General features: G+C 36.8%; 1 protein-coding gene across 1 annotated transcript; it reads right to left on the bottom strand.

Moving 5' to 3' along the window:
• Positions 1–5,866: 5,866 nt before the first annotated feature.
• si:ch211-202p1.5 (endothelin-1) lies at positions 5,867–25,729 on the bottom strand. Its single transcript, XM_015339129.2, has 4 exons — positions 25,558–25,729; positions 13,917–14,085; positions 8,790–8,918; positions 5,867–7,175 (listed from the first exon to the last, which is right to left on the bottom strand). The coding sequence occupies exons 1-4, from the start codon at positions 25,727–25,729 to the stop codon at positions 7,046–7,048; spliced, it is 600 nt and encodes a 199-aa protein (XP_015194615.2). The 3' UTR covers positions 5,867–7,045.
• Between the last annotated feature and the right edge of the window lie 404 nt (positions 25,730–26,133).

Raw genomic sequence — 26,133 nt, 5'->3', positions numbered from 1 at the left:
GGGAATAACTGAAATGCTCAAAAGCCCTGTTTTTCAAATTTGAGAGTAAGTCATCAAGAAATACTTTTCAAAAAATAAAATAATAATGTCAGTATGTCTGGGACTGCTGTTTATTGTCTGAAGAATTAAAGTAGATGTCTCTCCACATAAGATAAGAACCATAAGACAGCATATGTATAATCATCAATTAACTTCTTTGATGAGCTACCAGGAAAGTCACATGAAAAGAATAATCGCAATGATCAATTTAATAATAATAATATTAAAATGAATGTTATCAAATATATACATACGTTTATTTCTGAAGGTGTCAACATATACTGTAAAAAACCAAGATCAAAATTGCTGTAAAAGAATGTGTTATGAGGTTCTACTTAGTAGTTAAATTTAAACTTGACACTTTGTGTGTAGATCAAACAATGTTTTCCTATCCTGTGTAAGGTGTATGTATTTATAATGTTAGGAGCTGCCTGGGGAAATACATAGCACGTTTCTGAATATGTTTTAAATAACATGTTCTAAGGGAAACTGGCAGGGCGTTCAGCTGCCCATTTTGCTCTCTATAAATCTGACAAACAGCTTCAGAGGTCATGAAAAACAGACTTGAAACCAGCCAGATTCTTTACTGCAATTTATAACTCAAATAAAGAGCTCCCAGTCAAATCTCCTTTTTATGACAGATCACATTTATAGAATGCTTCAAAAAGAGCTGTTTCCCTATTGAAAATATTTAGAAATGTGTAGGTTCTAATGTTTTACACTAAAAAAAATGCCTCGTTTTTTAAAGAGACACTCATGTACAGTAAGTGGCAATGTGTTTCAACATATCAACATTGTCTGACATTCTGTGTTGTGGTTCTATTGCCACTAGTATGATTTGTCATTTTTTTACACAGCATTTTCCAGGAAAAAGTTCAAACAAATCCAGGTGGTTACTGTGAGGAGGTCCTTATCTCATCTCGCTCAGTAAGTAGTACAGTGTAATTAGCTAATTATTCTATTCAACATGGGTGAGCTGCTTGCTAAATACTGCCACAGCACTTTGTGTAATGAAGTTCCACCTAGTCTGACATATTTGAATCCAAATATACGAAGAAGACAAATCCACACGTTAATGAAAGGTTAGGATATTTTGTGATTCATTTGTAAGTGTACCTGCAAAATTAATTTGCAGCGGAACTGTTGCTCTACCAAAAGGTAGGGGTGTTTAATGTGAAACCAAACAAATTTATGCAGCTTAAATTATCTGCCAATAATAACATAAGAGGACAAGACACTACCTGAGAATTTAAACAGGTAACATAATCCATCATTGCAGTATCTTCCTTATGTTGGATGTCTGTGTTTTTATATTATGATTTGCATATTTCAGGACAGGACAGAAATGCATATTACATTCACTAAGTAGAACTTTTGAAAAAAAAAATTCTTGATGAAGAAATAGATGAAGTAAATAGAAAATATCCAAAGCCACAAGGCATGAAATCAGGGATTAAGTTAAGTGTGTAATATTCTGTGCTCCAGGATCCTGTGGGTTTCAACCTGGCAGAGCTGCAGGATGCTGGCAGCTTCTTGAGGACTCATTTCCTGCCTTCTTGACGACAGCTGAGTGTGAGGCGGCTGCACTGTTTATAATTTTTGCGACAATAAAGGCAGTTCACATTCAATAAAGACACTCCATTAACATTTCCCTGCTGTAAAAGCTTTATAGCCACCGTCCTGGGTTTTAATACTCTATAGGAATGGATCTCAACAAGCCCTTGTTTAGGTCAACATTTAAAAACTTGTGGAATTTTGATGTTTTCAGCCTACCCTAATGAAGTCATTTTGTCACCCTGGCAACGGAAATGGTGTTTTTCAAGTCACTGTTATATTCTACATCTTAGAGGGAGGAATTCTTCTGCAAGGAATATGAAGCAAAGGGGTAGGTTAGGAGAACAAACAACAGAGGGAGTAAGAATAAATAGGGGAAGATGAGAAAGTGTCAAAGAGAATAAATTCCAGGGGATGTGCAAAAGACATATGTAAATGGAATCCAATCTCTGTATAGGGAGATTTAGAAAGAAATAAGTCAATTATTGCGAGCTGTTGGAAGGTGTGAATGAAGTTAAAATAATCCCGATAAGATAAGAATTAGAGAGAATTAGTAAGACTTTTGTCTTATAATTGATGTGTAATCAATTACTAAGAATTATAACTACTTATAATACTGTATTTTTATTTTTTATTTATATCTTTCCATTTATTTTTATTCAGATCACATTTTCCTGCTCCATTTCCTGTTTTTTATCTCTGATTCTTTTTAATTCACCTTTTATCTTTTCTTTTTTAAATTACTGATTATGTCTTACACATTTATCTTTAGCTATGTTCATGGGATTGTTTTGTCTGTTTTCCAATAATTTTTTATCTCTCATGTTCTAATCCATTGTTTGAGCAGTCAACGCCTATTGTGTATATGTCAATGTGATGAAAAACGACATATGCCTAATACATCAAGGCATTGCTTTGAAGTTTTTAATGGCGGACGTGAATCACATTAGGTGGGGTCTACAAACTCTTCTGCACCTCAGGCATAAGAAGAGAATAAGACAAAGGAAATAGCAGAAGACAGTACTACAGCCAGAGGGCATCAGTCCCATTAAATATGGAGCCTCTGTGAACACTTCTTCTGATCTATAGGGAAAAAGAGTCGCCTGTAGGCAACCAGGTGCTAAATGTTTTTATTTGAACATTTTCTGTGTAGTATTACATTTCCTATGGTCTGCAGTGATTTAAGAACTTTTTACTCCTTCTGGCCTGAGCCCCTTACCTCTCTCTTGAATCTTAAGAGAAAAATAACCTTACAAAGAGTAAAAAGTGTTAACTTCTCAGTAATGAAAATGTCTGTCTTACAAACCCACTGTATTCACATTTCCTTTATAACTATTCGCATCTCTCTTTCCTTTTTTCAGTTACTCAGACTTCATCATTTATGCAGAGATGAGATGAACTTCCATACAAGAGCCCTTAAAATTAACTCTTTCTTTCTTTAACAGAGCCCTCACCCAAGCTATAAACAGACCTCAGAATGTGAGCCCCACAAGGAATTCCAGCACTCAGAACAGCATTCCACTGCTCCTTCCTTTATTTTATTCCCCAGGCCACGAAACAAAAAAATCTTTTTAAAAGATGAACCTTCTACTAGAACACCTTTTCATCTCATACTGCTGACCACCTGATCTATACTTATTGTACACCATTCCCTTGACCATCCTACTGCTGCCATGCATACCAGGTGCAACAGAACCAGCTGCATACAGTACATACATATATATATATACTGTATATATGTGCTATAGAATTTATATAAATGGCCTTTTCAAAATAATCTATATGGTATCATGTATTGCATCTACAGTACAATAAGTGCACTTGGGAAAACAGGAAGAAGACAACCCAAATGTTTCAGGAAATATGTCAGAGGATTAAAGATCAAAACTCTCTCTATTCTTAGAGTCCTCCATTTTACCTCTCTTTCTCATGATGACACTGACCTTTCTGTCTGTGTATGTTCATATGAAGACATAAAGTCAAAATTATTGTAAGGTACATTTTGGAAAACTAAAAAAAAAATTAAAGCTAATGCATTGATTTCAAGAACCAATTCAGCTAGTATGATAAGGGTATGAGTTAATTGTGTTTAGAGCTTTGATGGGGAATGATCATGTGTTAGGCGTTTATTAAAACAAGCTCTGGAACAGCATATGTCATGGATATAGTATGAATGGTATAGAAGTACTGTATATAGTGACCCCAATAAGTACTATACTTCACTTTTATAGCAAACTACGCCACCTAACAAATTTAAGGTTGTTAGGAACTTTCCCCCCCACAACAAGTTCATTATATTTCTGAGAACCAACTGTGCACTCATAGACCAGACAAGACATCTGATACAAGCCCTTTTTATTACAGTCTATTAAGCTAGGAGTTACAGCATCTATTACTGGTCAATCTGAAACACAGAACCCTTCACACTTCATATTATTTATAAGGGACACACACCCATAGACCAGCACAAGAACCCAGTGGACCCCAGTTACCAAAATGTCCCAAAGGAAAGCAACATTTTTTTTCCATGAAAGCAGCTCTAGTCAATGACCTGGTGTGCCTCCTTTCTGCCCTCACAAACAGTGTAGTGCCTTATGCTCTCCCCCAATATTGTTTTGTGCTTGTCCAATATTGGGTAAGGGCTGGAGGAAGAGGCTAGTAGTAGAGCCTTCCTCTACTATACTCTGTAGAGTTCCCCCTTGGTGTCAGAATCCTCTCTGTCTAGGGGTGCAATCTATGTTCCTGCAGATTCTTCATATTCTATCTTCAAATTCTGCTCCTTTGTTCTAAGACCTCCTGATTGAGGCTTATTAAACCCCTTCCTGTCCAGAGCTCAGGACTTGTTATGAGGTGAAGAGTTTTCAGTGTGATATCATAGTTGCAGGTACAGCTAACAGCTCGGGGTTAATACTGAGTGTATTCAGACCGTCTGGTGTCGTGGAGCTTTGTCTCTCCTTTGTTAACCTCTGGCCCAGGTTTAGAACACTTTGGCTCAGAACCACCACACACCTCAACATGCCACCTCTTACTGTTTCATAATTGAGTGATGTCTGAACAAACATTGTGTCCTTTCAGCTTTGTTGATTGGTACACGCCACACTATTTGTGCTTGAAGACTTTCATTAGAGAGAGGCAGCAGTCACCAAAAATTCTGCCACTATATCAAAATTTAATGTCAATATAATCCCTGACACCTGCTGATCTACACCCACTTTTATCACTCTGTGATATATACAGAAAAGACTGTTACTGTTACTCTTACAATGGAAAACTATGACAGATCACTACTCAATGAGTGCCAGGTTATATAGTATATCCTTAACTGTGACTACTGCTTCTCTTGATGGATAAGGGAACACCTGAACCAAAAGTGATTCAAATATTGTACAGGTGGTATCGATAATCACCCATATCCTGTGATCATAGCACACACACACACACACACACACACACACACACACCATAACAATATGGTGGAATGGAGAGAAAAACAACAAACACAACAATGAAGAGTTATTATGGATCCACACTAACATGTAATACATAAAACATAATGAACACCATAGCACAAACAAACATCATATATGCAATTACACACCAAGTCAAAAGTGAAACTAAAAGTTTCAATCAGAATCCAATGCCATGGTCAGACAGGCAAGGGTCGAGCCCAGGCAGTGTTTCAAGCACGGGAATCTGTCCAGCACATGGACAAAGAAGCAGGGTCGAAGCATGGAGATAGAGCATACAAAACACAGAGGAGATCAGGAAGCCATTGTCAGAAATGAAGGAGATTCGAAAACTAGGAGATACTTGAAAGCACAAAAGGATACCAAGACTTGAGAAGGACACACGAATGACTGAGCAAAGGGCATTGTCAAAACAGGGCTTAAATACCCAGAGGTAGGTGCCGTCTAAATTGGGTGTAGGTGGTATCAATAATTGCCCATATCTCGTTATCACAGAACTTGATGAATTATCAAACCAAGTGGTTACTCAGCCTGTTGGTATAGAGATATGGGAAGGCAAGCTGGTGTTTAAATGGGTATTAGTGACACCAGTATTGAGTGTCCCATGAGACTGTGTTTATTTCTGCCTTCTATTTTGTTTTTGTAGATGGGGAGTGTTTTGTTCTCATTACTATTTCATAGTCTATGTTTACTGCATATTTGACGTCACAACAAATGACCCCCACACAAAAAACAGCATTTTACAGGTACTGTTTATATAGTTTATTGTTTTTATGTTTCGTTTCTTTCACTTAAACATAATAAATATTTAAATAACATCATAAAATAAATATTTTATTAAAAAAAGAAATTGGCTTATAACAGCTATATATCTGAATACTTAAAACAATGCTGTTGTACAACACTATTGAATAATATGCAAAGGTAATAAAAAAGCATAACAAAGGGTATTCAATTCAGAAAAATATAAATTTGCATTTTACTACTTTGTTATGTATACTCTATATTGTTGTCACAAAGTTTGTAACAATGAATTATTACTCTGTAATTACAAAATTAGTCTTGTTGAAAAATATTTCTAGGATACTTTAAAATCACAATCATAATATATATACATATGTATGCCTCATATGTAATAAATACAGGATTGCTTACCATAAGACACGTAGACAAAGCACAAGGTCTGTAAAGATAACCTTTGAGCATGGTGTCCATGACAATATGCAGATTTTCTAACAGTCTAATAAGCATTTAGTGTCTAGTGTTCTTGGAGGTTATAAAGTTCTTTTTTTCTTGACCATGTGAATAACAATAATACCGAAATTAAGGCAAATGTTTCAAACTGCATTTATAGTAGGGAAATGAGGTTAATGCAACAAGTTTTCTTTATTCTACTTGTTCTCAAAGGGATCTCATGATCTGCCTCAACATACTGCCACAAAAATACAAGCAATATGTTAGTGTTTATTATGTGACTGTGCTTTCTGACTTGCTGAACACAACACAATGTATTCATCCTGTGATATACAGATGTGAGAGCATGAACTGGAGACAGAAGGAAAGTCTGATGTTTACAATCTACTTAATATGAAAGAGTTTATTTAAGTTCCGGTGTTCCAGCACACAAGTTATGGAATCTTTAACATTAAGAATGTTCTTTTATCTTGTCACATATTCCTTTCTTTGGTAAGAGCACTCTCTTCAGGCATCCAAGAAAAGCATCCCGGTTCCTGTTTGTTTTCACACTTCACGTGTCTTTAAACTTTTTTTGAGCACATTGTGAATATACTATGTTGAAAGGAATATAGAACTCCCTTATTGTGGGCTGCATTCTGCATTAAATTCGGCCAACTCTTTATCTATTATACTATCATTTCACAGTGGCCTTCAATTCTACATTTTGTATTGGGGGGAAAAAAGGGTGCTGCACAAACCACCTCCTTCTTTTATTGTTGCAAATTTTTTTCCTTCTTCTTTGTTTCTTCTCAAGTGTTTTGGATTGAAATTTCAAGCTTGCCTGTCTTTACAGATGGGCTGTCCGGTCTGTGTTTCCTCTCAACTATTTCCATCTTCTTAGCAAACAATGACTTATTTAAGAGAACATGTGCTGTGTGCCTACAAATAGAAAAAAAATATCATCAACATATCTTTGAAACTTTGCTTACTTAATTGTTCTTCAAAAGAAAATCCTTAAAACTCATCTAGGACCACTTTAAATAATTAAACACAAAAAACTCAATTTCCAGTATGCATTCAGATGAACAGTAGTCTTAATAAAAAACAATTAAAAAAGCAATACTCTTGTTCTAATATCTACTATGGCATTATTCATTTGTTTATTGTGCGTCAGAAATCATTTTGCAACAAACATAAAGCTTATTATTTCAAGATACAATTGGTGATTGAAATGCAAATGAAGGAAGTCAGACCACCAATGTAGCACATATTATACCCAATTAGAAAAATGAAACAGCACTCCAGGATGCTCACTTTATTGATTTTTTTTAATAACAAACAATTTTTGGAAATAATAAAATAATTGTACAATCATTTTGCTTTTGATAATTGTGTAACCTGTAACATGGTAACCTCAAAAATCATGGATGGCTTTTCACTGTAAGATGCTTAAGTCATGCCACTCCTGTGCTCATGTCTCCTGTGGTAGCAGGCTGGTCTTTGGCACAGTGGCCTTGTCTGCTGCTTGTGTGGGCTGTGTGAGCCAGTCCCAACGTGGTGCCTAAGAGATGGTAGATCTAACCTCAAGTCCAACCATACACCATACACATGTTCTGCTTCCCAATAATCATTTTTGCATGACTTACATAGTGCTGGGTCTCATTGTGAAATGTTTTAAACAAATGAACTCCGGATCTGGAATAATAAATAATGTAATGGAAATGTAATGGAACCTCAGTAACATATATCTATATTTCTGAGATGAATATGTAAAGGCAGAGTTACATTTTTCTCTGGTCCCTTCTTACAAAAGTTAAATACAGTTCTGTATTTTTTTTTAAGTATTGCATAGAGCTAAGTATTGTACAGAAAAGAAGGAGGATCATCACCCTACCCTTACTCTAAATTTGCGCCATGTGAGAGGAACTTTTTCTGATCAGTCTAAGACTATAGAGACTAGATTCTAGATTCTTAACTTAGAACGCCTGCTGTCCTGGTTATTTTTGGATATTATGATTTCCTGTACTGCGGAATGCTCTGACTCAAAACATTTTCTCCTAGTTGGAAGAGAGATTTAATTCTGTGGTTGTTCTCTTTTTGGCATGTTAAGGTGGTGGATATTTTTTTAACTTTACATGGTTGAATCCACTGTTACTAGATCTGTAGGATGTAGGCTTCTGAAAAGCATTGATTTTTACTTATGTGGTTATAATATAACTGGTGTATGTTGTGTAATTGTGTTATTTTATTGCTGATAATTGTATGTCAGTTCAGATTTTACTTCTGTTTTATTACTCTAAGAGCCAGAGGACATAAAAACCTTGCATGGCTCATTTTTACCTACATGTACCTGGTTCTTTCCCTCCCATTTATTTAGTGATCCTCTTTTGCATTCCATGTGTTCACTCACATCTAACTATTGTGCAGTGTGTGTTTCCATAACATGTTAACTTATGACTAGTTATTCACAGATAGACATAAATGCCTCTTCTGTTGGCTCCATCCTCATCACACCATCACAGAAATAATGACGATATATTAGATACTACATACTCTTGCAGAAGATATTTCTTTGTGCAGAATCTTCTGCACTGTACATCGCTGTTGCTCACACAGAGGCACCTTGCAGTTTCTCTTCTAAGGCGCACTGGGTAATAACCAACTCCATATGGTACAACCTGTCTGAAATCAGAGAGAGACATTTTGAGTAAGAACAATTATTATTATCCAGACATGTAGTATACGGATGCAGACAATGTATTAAGTCAATTTTAATACAATGTATTAAGCAGAGAGATGGCAGCTTGTGGATTTTAGTATTTGCAATCATCTATGTTAAGCTCACTTCTACCGACGATCTGTGTAAAACTTGGAAGACACTTTTGCTTTAAAAATCTAATGGTGGACAGTTTCAATAAAGTAGATTATCGCTGGGTTTGATGTTCATGGGAAGGATTTATATCTGTAAAAGTTAGGTGTGCAGTTACCAACTTTTCTAATTTTAAATATATACTATAGTGTGCATGACATTAGTTAATCTAGGAAATAATAATACTGTTGATTAAAACCAAATCTTATTCAATCTATATACGAATTAACCATTAAATTCTAATTTCATCACATAACTGAAGTCAGAGAGAAGGCAATGTGTAATGTTAACCATCTGGGAAAAAAAGATGTGAAGGTCAGTTCTTCTAATCATGATGACTCTCCAGACCATGGCGGCTAGGCACTACCTCTCATTGCAGAGGGCTGAGAACATTGTCCTTACCAATGGTCACAACAGAAGCTGGTCACGAGGCATGACTGATCCTGGAACATAACATGTGACCACTGACTAACTACGCTAAAATTACAATTTGATCAAATAATAATAATAATGTGTTTGTCCAATATAAGGTTGCCAAGCCCTACGTTGAGCATCTTACAAATAATTTCTCACTTCTTGTGAATCTGTGGCGTTCAAGGACCATCCTTCCATCTCTCTTTTTACCACTATGCTAGCAATAGGTGGTGTCTCATGGACACTGTTAATGAGTTCCATAGTTGGCTAATAACAAAATAAAATATTAGGCACTGTTCACCCGGGTACTTTCAGTCTGCATCATGCCAAGAGCCACTCATCTTCAACTCCCTTATAAACCTGAATGGTTGCTGAATAGACACTAACCAAATGTATGATCAGATGCACTTCTTGTTGTCAAGAATACACAGCAATAGACTCAATAGACACAAAGAACTTTTTATAACACAAAATCTGTAAATGTTTCACAACATGCGAAAAATGACAAGCAATCCAATCAAATGATTCATGACTTGCAGAAGCTCAAACCTTTCTATCATTATACAAAAGTGACTACAGATAGAGCTACAAATTAAACACCTATTAACAGTATATCTGAGATAGATACAGAACAGTGATTCCTGTTGCTGCTCACAAATGTCACTCAGAATTTTGTCAAAGAAACTGATTGTCTTCAGTTTTACTGTGGGAGAGCAGGAACTGTAACAGCAAATATCATTGCTGATTTTTTAAAAATTAATACCAGACTGGGTTATGCTTTTGACCCATGTGAACTAGCTCACATAGCTAATATCATAATTCCCCAGTTTCAAACGTGTAAGCACTGTCAACAGTCTTAGTGACTTCAAATATGCAAGTTAAACTCTCATACTGCAGAGTATTTGGGTGAAATAACTTTGGAATGTGAATTTGTTGTTAAGGTTAGGCAGTGCTAAATATTTCAGACTTCAACTATCTACAAATTGACAGTGCCACTGGTAGCTATTGATGTAGTGTTACAAATATCTTTTTCCTTTTATTCTGAATTTAACTTTGCCATTGGAGTAACCTAAGAAAAGCAAGCTACCCTTCTTTGTGGCATTAAATTAACATTCTGTTGGAAACACATTAAGCAGACCACACACTGAACCCCAAACCACCCTATGGTAGAACAGTTTCAGATAGACTTCTAAAAGCATTAGTTGCTTCCCATAAAATGCCTCCCACATTCTGCCACATTTCAGAATCAACAGAAGCTGCATGCATCTGCATTCCATGCAGGTTTTATTTGTTGTATGTGTACTACTGTGTTTCTCTTCATATGCAGCTTATTGTTTCTTCAAAAGCCCTCTTAGATTAAATGCAGTTGTACTGTTATTGCCTTATCTTTGATGTAAGTGTTATATCTGGTATGACTAATGTACTATAGTCTGTGGCCAACTGGAATAGCTCTGTGTCTCCAGTCCCTAACACTTATGAAAGAATGCATCATGCCTTTAAGTTTAGAGTTCAAATTGTGTGTGCCAAAATTATTTTAACACTTCCTCTGTTACATCTGGGAAAGCCAGAACTCGCAGACCTCAGTCTCCACATTTGAGTCCAACACCTTTCAGTACCGTGAGAACTCATTCAGGATGGCTGTCTGTGCCACCTGCCCCAACTTAATGGGTATTTATCTCATTAGCGTAAACCCTTAAACCCTGCTCTGCACATGATCAGACACTCTGTCATTGAGCTTTCCAACAAATTAGGGAAGTGCGCTTAGCACTAACCAGCCTGTCAGAACAAGAAGTATTCTACCTGATTTAGCCCTACAACCTGATACTGAGACAGATGCAGCAAAGCCAGCTGGATCCCCATCTACCCCCTGTTCTAGATCACGTTGCTTCCTGCTTTCTTCGCACCGGCTGCACATCAGACCAGTTTGCTCATCCTCTGCCCGCCTGCACAGCATATCCCCAGCTTTGTTCCTCCTCTGACTGTCTGCACTGTACATCCCCTGGCTCATACAGTATGTCTTTGCTCACACAGCACATCCCCCAGCTCTTGCCTCTCCACTTGCCTTCACTGGGAACAAGCAGGTGGACTCCTTAGCCTGACCTACAGACACAGAACTTTCCAGCCCATCACTGCATCCAAACCAATTGGATAAAATACAGAACAAACACTGGTCTAGGTTCAGTGATAACACTGCCTGTACCTGGGTGAGAGAGGTGGCCAAGATGGCAAAGAGAACCCAAGTGCAGGTGAAGCAAGCAGGTAGACAGGTAGTCTGATGTGTTGATTGAGCAGGCGGAAGCAAGGGAGTCATTACACATCCCAAAGGAAATTACAGAAACGTAGCCCAAGCGTAAATGCAAATACTGTTTGTATTATCATTTACAGAAGGTCTTAACATTTGCAAGGGTTTGTTGCAGAGAACTGGCGCGAATAGCCATATTCTCAAACAACCAAAACCACCCCTATACCATTTAATAAAGCACTATAGTATTGTAAAGCACGGGTTTCAAGTGGGCACCCTCGCCTGCTGTCTACACAGGTCGGCCCCACACCGTCAGGGACGCGAACCCAGGCCTCCGGCATCACTCAACAGGGACCCAGCCTGGTGAGCTAAAGAGAGATCTCCCTTCAGCCTAGCGGCTGTGGTACTGCTATTACAGGGAAGGGTGGTGACGTCACCGCTGTGGTAAGCCGGCTCTTACACACTCACTGTCGGCCGTAAGCGTTACACTATACAGTATGTATGGTTGAATGACATAAGTAACCCTCCCTTATATGATAAAGTACTAATGCATTGGGCTTAATTTAATTCATATAAGGTTGATCAACTAAGAAACAAGAGTATTCACAAACTTATAGATATCAGTTGAAATTCCTTTGCATCCAGACGGCACTTTATCTCTCTGCCTCCATGAGTAGCATGCCCCACTTTTATGAAACAGGCAATAAAACTGTCAAAGAGCAAGTGAAATCATCTCCGGTCTCTTCTCCACACTGCCAACACAGAACCTGGAGAATTCATTACAATATTTAAACAAGACCACACTGAGATGTGGATGGTGGGTAGTGGGTAGTGGGTAGTGGATACTAGGGCAGAAGGCAAGGAGAGGCTCAATCACGAGCTAGGTTCATCTCACAATCCTAGCCTAATTGTGCCACTAAATTTTAAAGTTGCGGTTAACAACTTTCTGCTCGGTTTCATTCTGTTCTCCAAGACCCAGTCCGCAAGACTGAATACCAAATATTATATATTTATATAATATTATATAAGATATAAAATACATCACCAAAGCAGAAGGCCAAGTTTACACTAAATCTGTTTAAGAATACAAAAGTGTACAGTATGCGATTCAGTTAACAAGTCATTTTCTCCTACTGAAAATCTGTGAAAAGATTTGAAGACTGCTATCCATTAGCAAACCTCAAGCATCCTGAGAGAAGTTGAGCAAATCTGCCATGAAGAATGGACAACAATTATACCAAGTTGGTGTGCAAAGTTGGGAGAGACTTGCACTAATAGATTTGTGGCTGTATTATCTACTAAAGACGATTCCACCAAATACTGAGTTTAAGTTTAAAAACAGGTCCCTTGTTGGGGGGACACTTTAGGAAGAGTTTGAATACTTTTGCAAGGCCATGTGTGGAAGTAGGAGTACTTTACAATCCTCTTTAAATTTTGCAGAGAGCAAATGCAATGTACAGTATATAAGATATGAGTCAGTTCTATTCCTGTCACAACACAAAGTGGCACATCATAAGGCACATAATCAGATAAACACCTACAATGGTTATGCTCTGCTAGCCATTATGAAACATACGGTAAACGATGCATTTTAAAGTAAAAAAATAAGAAAAGGCACTACCAGCTTGCAATATGTTTAAGGTAATGTAATGTACATGATAATAAGCACAAAATTAAAAATAATGTACATTAATACCTTGTTTTACAATGTAACTAGTGAAGAACTCACAGGAAAACACCAACAGCATTAAGATGCTTCTGAACTCAACTCAATTCTGTTGCCTGTTTCTTCATTCAGACTACAGAGGAATGTTTTGAAAGGTGTCTTGAAAATCCTTAAACCCCCTTCTAATAATTGTGTTCTAGTAAAATTACTGATGCTCTAGGACATTTTTCCACAAAGATGGAAGTTATTTTTTCATTATGCCATTATTGTTGCCTTTGGGGATGTCACACTCAAAAACACTTTCTATTCTAATGAAGGTTAGATATATTCCTTTAAAATAACAGTTTAAAATTAAAGTTAATTAATTTCACTTTTAAAAGTGACTCTTCACCTTTTGGAAAAAATTGCAATCATTATAAAAGTTGCAAGATTACAGAAGTTGTGAAATGAAGCTTCAATATACGTATCCTTTTGAACTGTTTGACTCACCCTGGAGTATTGACCCACACAATCCCAATGTGGCAGAAATAAACGCATTCTTTGTCTTTCAGGTTTACACAGGAGCAGCGCTTCTCTCGATGCAGGGCCTTGTGAGTGGGTTTTGTCTCTGGGTCACTCTCTGATCCAAGCAGGGAAGCTCCAGGTGATGTTGAATATGCTAATAACAACAACAATAATTACTAAGGGCAATATGCTATTTTCTCATGACACTTTCATAGCTGATATAAAAACATTGTAGCATTGTAAAACAATATAGACCTTTTTTTAGCCATTAAACTCTAGCTAAGCATTCAAATCAATATTTCAAACACAAAAATGCAAGATCTGTCTTTACCTAGGCTCTTAATTCTCAATATTGCAGAAACTGCAGATCCCACAAAAATTTTAATTCTGCCATAATATTCTAGTAGTGTACTGGACTGTATTTGAAAACACAAAACTGCTGCAGAAGGGAGCTCTGTATGTTACAAAATCCTAAATCTACATGTATCATAATATCAAATAAAGTTTAGTTTTCCAAAGAATAATTCATCTCTTCATCACCAGGTGCTACTATTGCTAAGAAATTAAATGTTTCTTCCAAACCACCTAAACCAACAAATACCATTTCTAAATGACAAGGCATGGCTTACTCATTTAGTTATCCTTATATCATCGGTATTGCAAATAATTGCTACTAATAATAGTACTTAATCATAAATAAAATTAATCATTTATCAGCTGTCTACTTTCTGCACATCCTGATTTTCCAAAATCAAACAATCTAACAAAAAGCAGAAACAAATATGGTGTCTCTAATCACTGATTTCCATGGTTACTCCAGGGATCTGTGTCTGTGTGGGGTCTGTTATAAAAAAGAAGAGATTCCACAGGGTTAAGTAAGTAGAGTAAAATGCAACTAGGCTTGGGATTGAGACCTTCTTGTTCTATTTATTATAACACTTTCTTTAGGAAAGAAGGATTGATTCTTTCCTATAGGTACAGGTCAACATTTTTCATAGTTCCTGTTACAGGTGCAGCCTTTTTGCTTTTTTCATTTATGCTTTATACTGTTGTCAGTTTTACCTTTATAACTGCCAGATATTCTGTCTCTTTACCTCGACACTATTGGTCCTGTGAACTCAGTCCAGTTTTCTCTGATAGGTCTCTGTGATAACGGCAGCTCACAAACCACTATATTCCCAGCCCTACCATTGTGTATCCTAAGTTTTTTCAAGTTTCAAGTGGTCTGTCAATACAGTACATATTTTGGACCCCCTCCAGGATTGTAACTCTTACTCGTTGTTCCCCTCTCAGGGATGTCGGCACAGTCCTCTTCCTTCCAGGTTGCTGATTCTATTCAAAATCTTCATTATTCATTGAACACTTAAGTAAATAATTACTTATTCATTATTCAATGCTCATCACATTGATTAGACCTTCTCTTTCTCCAGGCTCCATCTTCGTTAAATCACCAGATACTGAGTTATCCAACCCTATTAACTCTGCATCACCCAATCACAACCATCCCTAAAACCACTTTCCCTCAAAGCATTGCTCTGTGTTCACGAAGCACCAGGGAGTTTTTGAAACTCCAGCTGTGCTCTCTAGACTTCTATTAGTCAGTGGGAGAAGCTATGCTGCTATCTTGCAGGTGATGCCCCACTCCTCTAGGTACCAACACCTCAAGTCATCCCTGGTTCAGCTGGATAATCCTGTTCCTCAGCAGCACACATCAATCCCATTGAGCCTAGCAAACTACCATGCAGCCCAAATTACCAGCATTTGTGACACCCATGGATAGTGCAAGTTATAGTCCCACAAGCCTATAAGACAGCCCAATATGTTACTAATGAGCAGTCCATTTCACTCTCCCTCCTTCCAAACTGAAGTCTAGACACTGACTGAGACCATTCTCCTCCTCAAAGTTCTCATACACCTCTCAGTTAGTCAGAGGAGTGGCCAGTTCCACAAAGTCTAACCTGACAGCTCCTTTCCTTAATGTGAAATTGCACTCCCTCAGAGTGCTAATTTTTTTACCAGACCTGGAGTGCTTTATTCTGCAAGATTTCTCCCCATTAACAAAAGGCTTTCTCTCACAACCTCAAAATCTTTTGATTGTAAAAAGAAATAGAGATGCTGAAAAGTCTCCAGTATTTTGTACTACATTTTATAAATACTCTGCAATTTTACACATTATATTACATTTCAAAGAAAAAATATTTTTAGTCAATACATTTTTAAAAAAAGGTAAACACAAGGTTTCATACAGTACAGTCAATTATATGCGAAAAAACTGAATCTGCAATAATTTTCTTCCTTCACAGACATTTTCAATTATTTGCTGCATTTAAACTTCTAATTTGTTCTTGGCAGTTTTTATTTATCACAGCTCATAAGCACAAATATCGGGGTGGGGGATGGGAAATTAAAGAATGCACACTTTCCGCTAAAATTGAACTCATTTACTGTTTCAGGCTCCTGCATAAGTAGACTTAAATAAAAGATTGACAAACCAAATGCCATGCTGTTCAATGATGCATTTTATGTGAAATATAGCTGCTGAGCAAGAGCTGAGATGGAAAATAAATACAATATAAATATAATTCTTAATTTTGCTTTTTAACAGGGTACCATCAACTCAGCCACCATAGCAACAACGAGGACAATAACCTGGCCACCCAAAATTAAACAAATGAAAATTAGGGAATACCAAATTGTTTTCCCAATGGGGATCCATCTTAATCCCATCCACACTCATGTCAATGCTACTATAAGGGAGAGTCAAAAACAGCATGCCCACACCTTTACAATACTATCAAAAACACCAGAATAAAAATAATTCCCCTGGTAGACAGGGACCGAGACACGTTGTTCTACATAAACAGTTTATTCAGTAACTAGACTGCCATTCATTACTAACATTCTATGGTCTGTTTTAAAAGTGTTCGAATTCTACAATTTTGAGGAACCACCATCATGATGAGTATCAGTTAAATACATTTTCCAGATGCTACTTTAAATAAATTACAAGAATATAAAGGAGACCGTTTGTTAGTTCCCCATCTTACAAAAATAGTGTTGCAGCCATAGAAAGAGTTCTCAAAAAAGTGACCCAGTAAATTCCACATCTATAAGGCATACCACATGTGACAAGCACAGCTCTTCCTGCCCCTGCCAGAATCCCATCCCAGTTGCTTGCTGGCTCTGAGTATCCACACCATTCACTCCCTAAACAGTGGATAATTCAACCACACCAAAATAACTGAGCCCTCTACTGTGGCTGAGCTGCACAACGTCTAGATTACAGAGGGAGGTGACATCATTTCTGTGCCTTGTTATACATGCAGTACACCAACAGATTAAAAGAGTTTAATGTCTTTAATGTTAATCTGAAGACAAAACAAGTGGGATCAAAATCCTGAAAGGTCGTTAATACAGTAGGCACTTCAGGGTCAATAAAGAAACAAGGACTCAGGGATACAAATAGAAATTAGGAGGAAGGGCATTTAGGATTGATAAGAGCAAAAGCTTGATTGCTTGTCTGGGTGGTGGGTCTCAAATCCCTGGGATCATCCACGAAACAGCTGGATGAGATGCTTACCAACAAGCAAAGAAATGTGTTAAACAGACTGAGTGGTCTCCAGATCTTTGTAAACTTTCTAAAGGTTTCTTGCTTTAAAATGAAAAATATCAGACTGTGTTTAATGCACTTGTGTGACAGTAGGGATGGCACTAGATTAAATCCATCCATTTTCTAAGAGCTTTATTTAATACAGGGTCCCAAGGAGCCAGAACCTATCCAGTTAATCAATGGATGCAAGGCAGGATACACCTTGGAAGGAAATCCAGTCCCTTGAAGGACACACACTCACACCAAGGCTTATTTCCCATAAGCAAATTAACCTACCACTCTGTTTTTGGCCTGTGAGGGGAAACTGGAGCTGATTTGGTTACAAAACCTCCATTTGGAAATTTGGAAAACTGGTTAATTATTATTTTATGGAATATCAACAAAAATCATTGTAAGGCAAAAAATAAAATTGACAATATATTTTGTTATGTGTAAAGATTACATGGTATTTGTGTATATGCACTGTAAATATGTATATACAAAAATAACCTGTATAACTACCAATGAATCCTTCGTTGATACCACAAAGCCTTATCATAGTTATGAAACTGGAGCAAAACTGGTTTGAGTCCTTCATTACTGAGGATTTGGCATGCCACAAAAGGTTACACTCTCTGGTGAAAATATCCTTTTGCTTTACACTATTTACGTGGCCTTAAGTGGCTTGTTTTTTGCCTGACAATCAAAGTTTCAAATTGAGGTTAGACTCGTATGAATATAAAGCTCTTCTGCCTGCTGCTTATTCTGGTCACAGTTTAGAGCTTGTTAGAGGAAAAAGATGGATTTCTGAACTGAACCATCTTATTGCTGATGAAACCCTATTATACCTTGTTTTCAGGGATGGTGTATTTTAGTTTACTTACGTGCACTGCATTGACTCCTAAAAATTGAACTGAGAAAACTCATTTAATTGTAGTTTCTATGATTTCCCAGTTTACTTGAATTGTTACACATGAGGACAGGTATCTCTTAGGTTAAAGGAGGGAGATTGCGATGCTGATCTCGTAAATTTACCACAAATAGTTTTAGATCTACATTAGTGTATTAGAAAGCAGAACATGATTTCTGTAAAATAAAACCTTTTATCCCTGGAATGGAATTGATATTTAATGTTTTGTATATCCCAACTGGTATGCATGGGTGATTTATCTTTGTCCCATGTAAAGAAAATTGGTGTTATTGTCAATCTTTTCTTTACTTGTACATTTGAAATCAATGTTTTCTTAAGTATTTTAAAATATTGCCTTCCCTGGAAGTCAAATCATAATCCCCTTTCTTTTTTAAAATATCTTTTGGCCACAAATAATTCATTCACTTCTAATGGTTTCTTATAATATATGCAAAGGATCAAATAATAAGTTTATTCTATGCTGAAAAGAGAAGAAAGAAAACACAACATTTCGGCCATGGAGCATTCTTCAGGTGTGAGGGTGTGAGGTGTGAGGTGTTAGATGTTGCTCACACCTGAAGAAGGTTCCACAGCTGAAACGTTGTGTTTTCTTTCTTCTCCTTTCAGCATGGAATAAACCTATTACTTGTTCCTTTGCAGCCTACACATGCTGACGCAGCTACCCACCTGAACTCTTAAAATATATTATCACCTTATATAATATATTATTCCTCTGAATTCCAAACAATACTTTCGCTAATGTATTCTATTAATGTATTTTTAAAAAAATGAAACATGATTAACAACTCTGATATCTGATTGAAAAAATAATGAAAGTTCACCTGGATAAAAACATTCAAAACATCATATACAAGTAGGCCCATGCAAGTACAGTAATCTTTCAAATCAAATTACAATTACCCATAGTAAAGACAAATGCACATCGTGTGAGGAGACTTTTGGATATTTTCTTTCCAAATATTTGTTGATCCTATCGGTATACTGCACTATGGAAATAAATCAAGTGATAAGCTTTTCAGGACCAATAAAGAGCACTCACCCTGAGGTCTGTGTGGGTCCTTATGCCCCAGAGTAGTGACGGGACACTTAACTGCACGAAAAAGTCACCTTCCTTCAGATGGGATGTAAATCTGAGGTTCTGACTCTCAGTGGTGATTAAAAATTCCTGGGCGTTTCTCAACAAGAAAATACATCATCTGCAAGTACATATTTAACACCACGCTAATCCAAGCGGACAATTCCAGATCACTCAGATGAAATCTTGTACCTCCAGCAACCTTATTTACTGCAGAAAATGCCCAGCTATCTACATTGGGGAAACAGGAAGGAGACTCGCTTCAGAGAACATGTTAAGGCAGTTAGGATAAAAGATTTATTTTCCCCAATCTGCCTGCCCCTACTCCTGCTTCCTCCACACTCACGACTGTTGTTCTCCTATGCTACATAATCTCTGTTTCTTTCTTCTCTTTCCAGCATGGAAGAAACTTTTACTTGTTCCTTTGCAGCTCCCTACTTGAACTGATTCTCAACAACTGTAGGTGTGTTAACCTCAGTGTCCTGGCCAAATTTCACGGCCTTCTAATAATCCCAAACTATGAATTGGTTTCATTTCTGTGTTTTGGTAGCTGATGTGCAGTGAATGTATTGAAGTGCTTTGCCTGTATTTGCATCATCCAGGTGGTTGCTGATGTTGTTTTAGAAATTAAAGGTCCCGAAAGCTAGAGATTGCAATAAATTCTCAAAGTGCTGTAAAAGGGATACTTCTGAAAGATTTGGCTTTAATCTGCTTCATCTGGGGGATGACAGCCTACAGTATATTGGAAGAGACACTGGCACTATAAGGGAACTCTGAGTCAGAATGGTATCAAGGCTCTTATTTATGTGTGAGCTATGACTGGCATGCATTGTGTTTTTTCCCCCATCTTTTGTTATGCACTCACAGTGTCGAATGATTGACCACACCTTCTTCGGCTTTTGTAAACTACTTTTGTAAAGGAATGAATGCATCACACCTGTAGCTAAAAACAGCATCTCTGTGTGCGCAGTAGATCAGCATCCTAGGATAAGAAAAGGTGAGAAGCCGAGTCACAATATCTGCAAAGTCCAGGTGTAAATTTAACTAAGAGTGGATAATGCAAGTTTGTATGTATATGTTTGTTTGCATTAATATTTAAGGAGATTCAAAGATACTGGATTTTTATTTTTACTAATGTTTTGCCTTGATAAAATAAGAGACAGAAGTAATGTAAGAAAAATATCTCAATATTAATTAATTGTGTATGAAATTATTTATATTTTTTAGATGATTGTTTTTAAAACCACTATATTAAATTATGTTTAAGTGTTTCTGTTTGTGTTAATAAATCCACTGTCCCCAATATCTAACCCCAAATTAAAGAAATCTGTGAAAATTACTTATTTCTTGTGTTGAAATTCTCTTGTTTTTGTGAGGCTCTTGTATCTACAGTAACTTACGACTTCTGTTTTTAACTGAATAATTAAAATCTGAACATTACTCTTAAGAGTGCACCAAATACGTTTGTGGTAAGTAACAAGTGATAGTCATACAATTTCTTTAAAAAACTACAGCACTTGTCTTATTTTTGTATTTCTTAATATTAGAAACTTTGGGCCATTAAGTTCAAGATCTATGCTACATTCTTCTTGTGACAGAAATAAAACCATATTCAATGTCTAAATATTTCCATTACACTAAAAAGAAATCAGACTGGAATGTGTAAATCCTAAATATAATAGTGTGAATAAAGTATTCAACAACAACAAAGGTATAAGGATAGATCATTACAAAAGTTCACATAAGAAGGACATAAGAAGGACAACAGACAACAGAAGTTAGAAAATGGAGCATACACAGACAATTTAGTAATCACAGATGGTGAGAAGTCTGCATACAGGGAGGAGGTTGAAACCCTGGGAGCATGGTGCCAGGAGAACAACCTCTCTCTTAACATCAGTAAGACAAAGGAGATGATTGTGGACTATAGGAAACATCAGGGAGGAGACCACACACCTATTTACATCAATGGGACTGCAGTGAAGAGGGTCAGCAGTTTTAAGTTCCTGGGAGTTAACATCTCAGAGGACTTAATCTGGACCCACCACACCAACATCGTGGTCAAGACAGCACGGCAGTGCCTGTTCTTTCTCTGCAGGCTAAAGAAGTTTACCGTCTGGTAAACGGTACCAAAGCATTCGGTCCAAGTCCAACAGACTACGGAACAGCTTCTACCTCCAGGCAATAAGACTGCTAAATAACCAACCTTCAGCTCCTTTAGCAAATCACCTGTAATGGCTACATGGACACACAGTTTTCACTGTATTTAGCATAACTGCACTACATGTATATATTGCATACACCATGGACACAAGACAGCTCTACTCATATTGAATTTTATTCAGTTTAAAAAAATGTAACCTAAATTTTGTGATTTTTGTGTTTTTGTGAATTTTGTGATTTTTGTGATTCTTGTGATTTTTGTGAGCTCGCAGAAAAAGACATTTCATTGCCAGCAGCTACTGCTGCACGCCGTATTGTTGTGCATTTGATAAACAAACTTTGATTTGACTTTTTGATTTGAGTAAAAGCTTTCCTGAAAAGAAAGGTTTTGAGTTTAGATTTAAATGCATTCAGGCTAAGTGACTGGAATGTGAATGAAGACCACAGTCATACAAATAAAGGTTGCAATGTGGGAAGTAGATAGACAAAAAGTCACAGGTACTGGAGGTACTGAGGTGCCAAGCCTAATAGTAAAGCCTTATAGATGAGCATGGGGATTGAAACCTGATAGGAAGCCAGTGCAAGGACTCCAAAACAAACATAAAGTGACCACTTGCATGTGTCCTGGATAGGATTCTGGGTGCTGAATTCTGAACACACTAGAATTGGTTTAGTGTGGATTTAGTTACCCCAGCAAGCAGGACACTGTAGAAATCAATTCTAGAGAAAATGACAGTAAAAGATAACATAAGATGCAGCCTGACTGTCAATGTTTCTGAGATGGAAGAATTATGTTTTTACAATATTCTGCACTTGAACATCAAAAGTCAAGCCGGGATCAAATATCACCCCAAAATTATTTAATTTTGATTGAAATTCAAGCACAGTGCCACCCACAAATGTGGTTACTGCACTGTTTTATGTTGGTGATGGGAGGTGCCAAGTAGCGTGACCCAAGTCTCATTGCAGTTTAAGTGAAGGAAATTTGGAGTCATCCAAGTTGTTATATCAGGAATATAATTAGAGAGTTCAGAAACCTACTAAACTGTCAGGTTTAGTATGGACATACTGTAGATTTGGGCATCATCGGCCCAAGTGGGAGAATATGTAGATCCTGAATATCAGTGGGCCCAGTATCAAGCCCTGGGGAACACCTGACTTAACAATGCTCCTTTTAGGACTAGGAGTAAAGTCAGAAAGACACCACCTATGCTCTAGTTTGCAGGAGACTGCCTAAATTGATCATAAAATGGGGCAGAGCGAGTATAGGAAATGGATTGAGTTTTAAGAACAGTTAAGGAATCAAGAGTAGTTAAAAGAGACCTATTAAAGTTTTGCACTCTGCACTTTGTCATTAGGAGTCTCAGAGAAAAGAAAGGAAGACAATGAAGAGAGAGAGGGAGTAGTCTTATTAACCTATTCTGGTTAAGTGATGCGAAAACATTACTGAACATAAATGTGTGTTAAAGGGAATTCTAAGTCAAAGAGGACAGCTAAGTGATTGTTAAGACCTAGTTCAATATAAGATGAGTGAGAAACAAAAGAGTCATTTTCAATGACTAAATCCAAGGTGTGACCCTTTTTGTGAGCTGGATTTAGAATAAATTGTGTGAGACCAAAGCATAATAACTTTGCTAGAAAGTCCTCAAATAAATAAATAAAAAACATGGGCATAAAATGTTTTGAAATATTACTAAATTGGTAAGTATACAGTTGTATAACTAAGTTGTGTAACTGAGGTGCTCACACCTGAAGAAGGCTCCATGGCTGAAATATTTTCTTTCTCCTCTTTTCAGTGTGGAATAAACCTATTTCTTGTTCCTTTGCTAACCAAGTGAAAGCTATGAGAAAACGTTTCTTTCCTATACCAGTATAGAAAAAGAGTGTGGGTAATACTGTGTGTATTATGACACATTTTAAGGATTTTATAGATGATCCTTTTCTACAAAAAAGGTTGTTAAATTTAGGTTTATATTTCCTCAAGGGAAAGAGCACCAGTCTCCTCCACTATTCTCAGGAAACTCAATTTTTGTTAACAGCTCAGTGGGATAATAAAAACAAATTGATTTTCTTTTGCAAAAGAGCAGATTTAGTTTTTTTTTCTATCATTATAGGATCATGCAGCAGGAGTAAGTAAGCAAGTAAGGTTGGTAGAAAAACAACTTAGTTCTTAGGAAAAGTTTTGTAAGCACAGCACAATATATTTTTTCAGTCAAGATGTTTAAAACACTGCAGGAGGTTAATTGAAAAACATTACGTAGCTGTTTTAGTTATTCTGTACAGTCTTACAACCTATGCATTCTTATTTATATTAAATGTATCTGTAACTTTTCTCATTGCTTTTAATAGATGCAAAATATGAAAAAATAAATAGGAAGCACAAAAAATGTTGCACTTTTCAAACCAAGCTCTTCAATTATATCCTGTCTCATTCTCTCTCTCTTTCCTAGCGTTAATCCCTATCAACAGGGTCCGCTTGTCGGGACACCCGTCTCCATTTGTTGGTTTGAACCAAATCTTTGAGCTGACGTTGCCATTAACTGCGACCGAGAAATACTCCAACCAGCGCGTTGCTCCTGCCATCGGAGTGGGGGGAGGGGGGGAAAAAGTAATGTAGCCAATTCATAGAGGGGGATTATTAGGAGAGATGGGAAATTTGGCCAGGACGCCGGGGTTACACCCCTACTCTTTTCGAGAAACACACTGGGATTTTTAATGACCACAGAGAGTCAGGACCTCGGTTTTACGTCTCATCCGAAGGACAGCGCTTACTTACAGTATAGTGTCCCCATCACTATACTGGGGCATTAGGACCCACACAGACCTCAGAGTGCAGCCCCCTGCTGGCCCCACTAACACCTCTTCCAGCAGCAACCTTAGTTTTTCCCAGGAGGTCTCCCATCCAGGTACTGACCAGACGCACACCTGCTTAGCTTCAGTGGGTTGACAGTTGTGAGTTGCAGGGTGATATGGCTGCTGGCTAGATCCTGTCTAATTATTTTAACAAAAACAGTGACTAACTTATATAACTAACACAATATATATTTTTTTAAATTTGGTAGTTATATAAATAAAACAAAAACAGCAAAAACAAAGTAATTTACCAGCCCAAGTCTCATTTCCAAAGTTCAGGACAAGGAAAAGTGCAATATTTTATATACTGTTAAGAATATATACTATTATATTCTTAACAGTATATAAAATACTTTAATATTGTGCTTATTTTAAAAACGATATTTTTTAATCCCTTGGTGTTACTGCAGTTCTGTCAAGTCTGTTGTGCTATTCATGAAAACATCGCAAATAAATAATTTCCATGTACAATAACTGCAAGCTAAGAAAGTAGGTAGTAAGCTGAGGAGATTTTTCTTTGCCATGAAATATATAAAGTGGAAATTTAATTTAATTTAATCTATGTTAATTAAGCCCTTTAAATTTAGAATTAATCACCTTGCATAAAATAACATAATACAATTTAACAATTCTTTTATCTGCTGGATACAAAACACAAAGGACTTTCTACAGTTACAGTTTAAAGTGTAAAACGGAGTAAGGAACATACTAAAGTTTGACTTAATAGCCATTTCAATTTATTACTGAATTTATATGGCACTGAAGAGAAAACAATGAGGCATGTAAATTTATGAAGCATTTGTTAAAACACATTATAGTCCTGTATTATCAACTTTTTATGAGTTTTACCCCAAATTTAACAACTTAGAACATTTCTCATTGAGAATACTGTAAATCCAAGATCATTTGCAGTGATATTTTCTCCAAAACCAGCTCTAATCACAATACTACTACTACTACTACTACTACTACTACTACTACTAATAATAATAATAATAATAATAATAATAATTACCTTTTTGCTCCAAAAATAAAACCAGTGTGCTTGAAAAGAAATAAAAGCTGATGATATCCATTTGTGAAACAAAAATAAATACGTTTAAAAATGTGCAGGTATTGCATAAGAATCTTCGTAAGCAACAGGCAGTTACAGTATATCCAGTAGCACAGACAAGCGAGTGAAGCATGTGAGGGCATAAGCACTTTTTATAGGCTGCTGTGTGATCAGTCTTTCTGTGAAGAGACCCAGAGCTTTAGACACCTCATCACCACGCCCTCCTTTCATGTCTCCAGCCCTGTGGACACCCCCTCTGTCGCACAGATTGTCTTTCCCCAAGAATCCCTCTTCTCAAGGCGACGCATGCATGGAAGTAATTTGCAGCACCCTTAATAAATCCATATGTCTGGGGAATGAAAGCAAGTTGACTAGACATCACAGAAAAGCAGCACAGAATGTACAGTAATTTGCTCCACATTTGATTTTGCACCACCTGAAATCTTGAAAAACATTTATTATTTCCTTGTCTAATCTTGTAGAGTAAATTCCATGGAACAATAGCATTTACTGTAGGTTCAAACATTAATCTAAGAT

This window comes from Lepisosteus oculatus, chromosome 2, assembly GCF_040954835.1.
Source record: "Lepisosteus oculatus isolate fLepOcu1 chromosome 2, fLepOcu1.hap2, whole genome shotgun sequence".
NCBI lineage: Eukaryota > Metazoa > Chordata > Actinopteri > Semionotiformes > Lepisosteidae > Lepisosteus > Lepisosteus oculatus.
Note: the sequence above shows the minus strand (reverse complement) of the source record. Positions and strands in the feature narration are given on the sequence as shown.

Coding starts and splice junctions, on each gene's coding strand:
- si:ch211-202p1.5 (XM_015339129.2), bottom strand. CDS start 25,729: ATGCTTCACTCGCTTGTCTGTGCTACTGGATATACTGTAACTGCCTGT. Junction 14,086..25,557: donor TTTATTTTTGGAGCAAAAAG/GTAATTATTATT, acceptor TGTTGTTATTAG/CATATTCAACATCACCTGGA. Junction 8,919..13,916: donor GTGTGGGTCAATACTCCAGG/GTGAGTCAAACA, acceptor CTCTGATTTCAG/ACAGGTTGTACCATATGGAG.